A 3,498-nucleotide genomic window follows, 5' to 3' on the forward strand; every position below is an offset into this window, starting at 1 on the left:
GAGCAGCAGTGTTGTTCAGCTCCCCCTGAAATATTTCCTAGATCCGTCGCTGAGTGTGATGCCAAACACATTGACATTGAGTTATATGTTGTAAAGGAGAAAATCCAGAATCATTTTGAAAGCATTGAGCATATGAGTACCAAGCAAGTACTTATGGATCCGCTTACCAAAGGCTAACCACCTAATGTGTTCAGATAACACACAGTCGACATGGGTTTACGGAAAAGCCTATGATTTCTGGATACTAAGGGCCTAGTTGAGAATCTGTTTCAAAATAGAGAGGTGCATTGTAGTTGTTTAATGTAATGATAACTGACCGTGACGATGAGGCACGCTCTATGCACTGATTTACGATGGAATGAAAAAAAGATAAAGTAAGTTAAATTTAAGTCATAATGTGAGATCAAGGGGGAGAATGTTAGGTTGATCTCCACTAAGTTGGCCCAAAGGCCAATTGGGCCCTTGATCCGCGCCATGATCGGTGGCGCCCAACCATTCTTATGGTTGATGGGGCCTCGTCGCACAGCGCAATAAATAGGAGGTGGGCGCTGGGGCTCGAGTCACGAGGTTCACCGCAGCCGCCAGCGCCCCACCATGTCCTAACCCTAATCCGATGTAGAAGAGAGCGTTGTAAGCGACGTGAAGCGTCATCGTCTTCGCCGCCGCCACCAGATCGGATCTGCACTGCTGCCACTTCGTTGCCGGCGCCATGGCTATGACTGGAGACTCGAGATGAGGTACATCACCAGATCTCCTATCTAAGTTAAGCAAATTATCCACTGATCTGCACCTAGAGTTTCGAGAAATAACTATCAATGAGCTCGCAGCGCTGCGCTAGCAAGCTACTTGATTGCAATCACAGGCGCCAATCCGCGGACGTCGCTTTCGACGCTCTCATTAATCCCATGCATGCAAGCGAGGCGATGCGATGGGATGCCCACACACACATGAGACGCCATTCAATAGGAACCCCCCGGCGTCTTCCCTCCGAGCCAGGAAACCCTCCTCCACCGTTGCATTGCAATGGCACACATCCAATCCTTCCTTATATACGCGAGCGTGCCCACCTAATCACTTGATACCTAGCCGCCTGCTCGTCACGTACCATAGCCTAGCTAGGACGACGCCCGATCGAGCTGCTGCAAGGGCCACGGTGACGACAGCGGCAGAGCTCTCTCGACCGCCGCCCGACTGCCTGTAGCTTCTGCTTGTTGCGAGGTATCGGGTACGTACGTAGTATACATGGCGTCGGCGACGGCGGTGGCGACGGGGGACGACGCGGTCGGGACACGGAAGGGCGGCACCGGCGGTGCAGCAGCAGCAGGCGGCGGGGGCACGGCGCCGCCTCCTCCTACCACGCAGACGCAGACGCAGCAGGGCCAGCAGCAGCCGCCGCCGCCTCCCCCGCCGCCCGAGCAGGGGCTGCGGTGCCCGCGCTGCGACTCCCCCAACACCAAGTTCTGCTACTACAACAACTACAGCCTGTCGCAGCCGCGCCACTTCTGCAAGACGTGCCGCAGGTACTGGACCAAGGGCGGCGCGCTCCGCAACGTGCCCGTCGGCGGGGGATGCCGCAAGAACAAGCGCTCGCGCTCCGCGGCCGCCTCGCGCCTCTCGCTCAACCTGCAACCGGAGGCCGCCGGTGCCGCCGACCAGCAGGCGGCGGCGAGGCTGGGCTTCCTTGGCGCCGCTCATCCGTCCGTGGCGTCGTCGCCGATTGGCGGCGGCGGCCCCGCGGCCGACTACCACCAGCAGCCGGGCGCCGCAGTCGGCATGATGGCCGCCCTGCCGCGGCTCCACGCCTCCGCCGTCGTCGGCCAGTACGTGCCGTTCGGGGAGTGGCCGTCGTCAGGGGACGTTTCTTCAGGCGGCGGCGGCGGAGCCTGCCACGCGGTGAACGGTGGCGCGGCGGTGAGCATGAGCAGCAGCATCGCGTCGTCCATCGAGTCGCTGAGCTTCATCAACCAGGACCTGCACTGGAAGCTGCAGCAGCAGCGGCTGGCCACCATGTTCCTGGGCACGCCGACGACGAGCTCCGGCGGCGCGGCGGCCCATGTCGACGGCGGCGCGGCGGCAGGAGCAGCAGCAGCAGCGCACGTGGGCGGCGCCTTCTTGCACATGGCGGCGGGACCACCACCGCCCGGCATGGTGGAGGCCACCATGCCGCCTCCGCCGGCGACGTCGTGGTTCATGGACAGCTCCTGCTACGCGCTCCCTTCCCCGACCGCGCATCACGCTAACACAGCCGCGGCGGCCGTAGCCACCAGCAACTGCAACGTCGTCAACAGCAGCGGCGGTGACGACGACAACGCCACGTCGAACAACAACAACTGCGGGCCGGGGAGCGCGATCCCGTCGTGGGGCGACATGTCGACGTTCGCGATGCTGCCTTGATGATGGCGCACCGCACCAACAGGAAGAGCTCCAGTTTGGAAGAAGGGCTGATTCCGAAGGAATTGAGCTAGCAACGGGGATATATATTACTACTTAATTAACTAGCTGTCCATCTCTAACTACATATTGTATTTGCTAATCATTGTGTGGGTATATTATATTATATATATTTGTCGAAAACATTCTGATCGGCCATAGATCTATATGTTTGTCATGGTGTAGCTGGTCTTTTTCTTTTCTTTTTCTCTTTACTTCATTCCTGTTCTTTTTCATTCACTTTGTCTATCCATGCATATTAATCAGCTGTCATGCATATACTACCTCATGTCTGTTGATTACTTTTCATTGTGCTCCACGTAAGACTCCTAAAAAATTTGATGGATTAGCCGTGGTTGCTTGGAAATAACACTGCATATATTCTTCTTGCTTGCATATATACACTGCAGCAGCATGCAGCATGAATAAGTTGGTTCTCTGATCCGATCTATCCATGAAAAGATGCATGGGTGCAACGGCGATGGTACGCAGCTGTAGCAAGCGCCGTTTCCTGTGGATGTGTGAGCTGTAGGCGCGTCGATGGGGTAAGCCGCTCCAGCTCGGTGAGCGAGCGATCGAGGCTCCAAGCCTCCAATGGCTAGCTAGCCGCGCCTGTGACGGAGACAGACCGATGATGGTGTGGTGTGTGTTAGGAGGGCAGGCGGGTTCAGGGTCACGGGAATCCCATCTATCCCACGTAGAGCTCGCGTCGCGAGCTACCAGCCCAGCCAGCCAGCCAGCCACGTACGTGTACCTGTACCCGTGTGTATATACCGGCAGGCAGCGCAAGTGAGGCTATCTAGGCTGAGCTTAGCCAAGCTCTCTGCTATGAATGTGATAGGCTGCCGCAATCAGCGAAATCTCGTCTCTTAATGCGTGGCAAAGTGCAGTTCATCCGTCAAACCTAGGTAGACTCTCGATCCGTAATCCAGTAACAGCCGTACACACTAGCAGCAGCATCTCTCTCTCGGGATGTGATGTAGCCGTCGTAACTAGCTAGACCTGGGCTTAATAAATTTGTGCTACTACATTACTGTCGCCAAATCCAATGGTGCAGGAAGATCAGTA

At 56.8% G+C, this 3,498-nt stretch overlaps 1 protein-coding gene across 1 annotated transcript; it reads left to right on the forward strand.

The window, feature by feature from the left end:
* Positions 1–954: 954 nt before the first annotated feature.
* LOC136483297 (dof zinc finger protein DOF5.7-like) lies at positions 955–2,681 on the forward strand. The gene has a single exon (XM_066480312.1). It carries the CDS (start codon positions 1,243–1,245, stop codon positions 2,392–2,394), a length of 1,152 nt encoding a protein of 383 aa, XP_066336409.1. The 5' UTR covers positions 955–1,242; the 3' UTR covers positions 2,395–2,681.
* Positions 2,682–3,498: the final 817 nt, after the last annotated feature.

Source organism: Miscanthus floridulus, chromosome 1 (assembly GCF_019320115.1).
Source record: "Miscanthus floridulus cultivar M001 chromosome 1, ASM1932011v1, whole genome shotgun sequence".
NCBI classification, from domain to species: domain Eukaryota; kingdom Viridiplantae; phylum Streptophyta; class Magnoliopsida; order Poales; family Poaceae; genus Miscanthus; species Miscanthus floridulus.

Excerpts from the sequence above, each read along its gene's own strand:
- LOC136483297 (XM_066480312.1), top strand. The coding sequence starts at position 1,243 with ATGGCGTCGGCGACGGCGGTGGCGACGGGGGACGACGCGGTCGGGACA.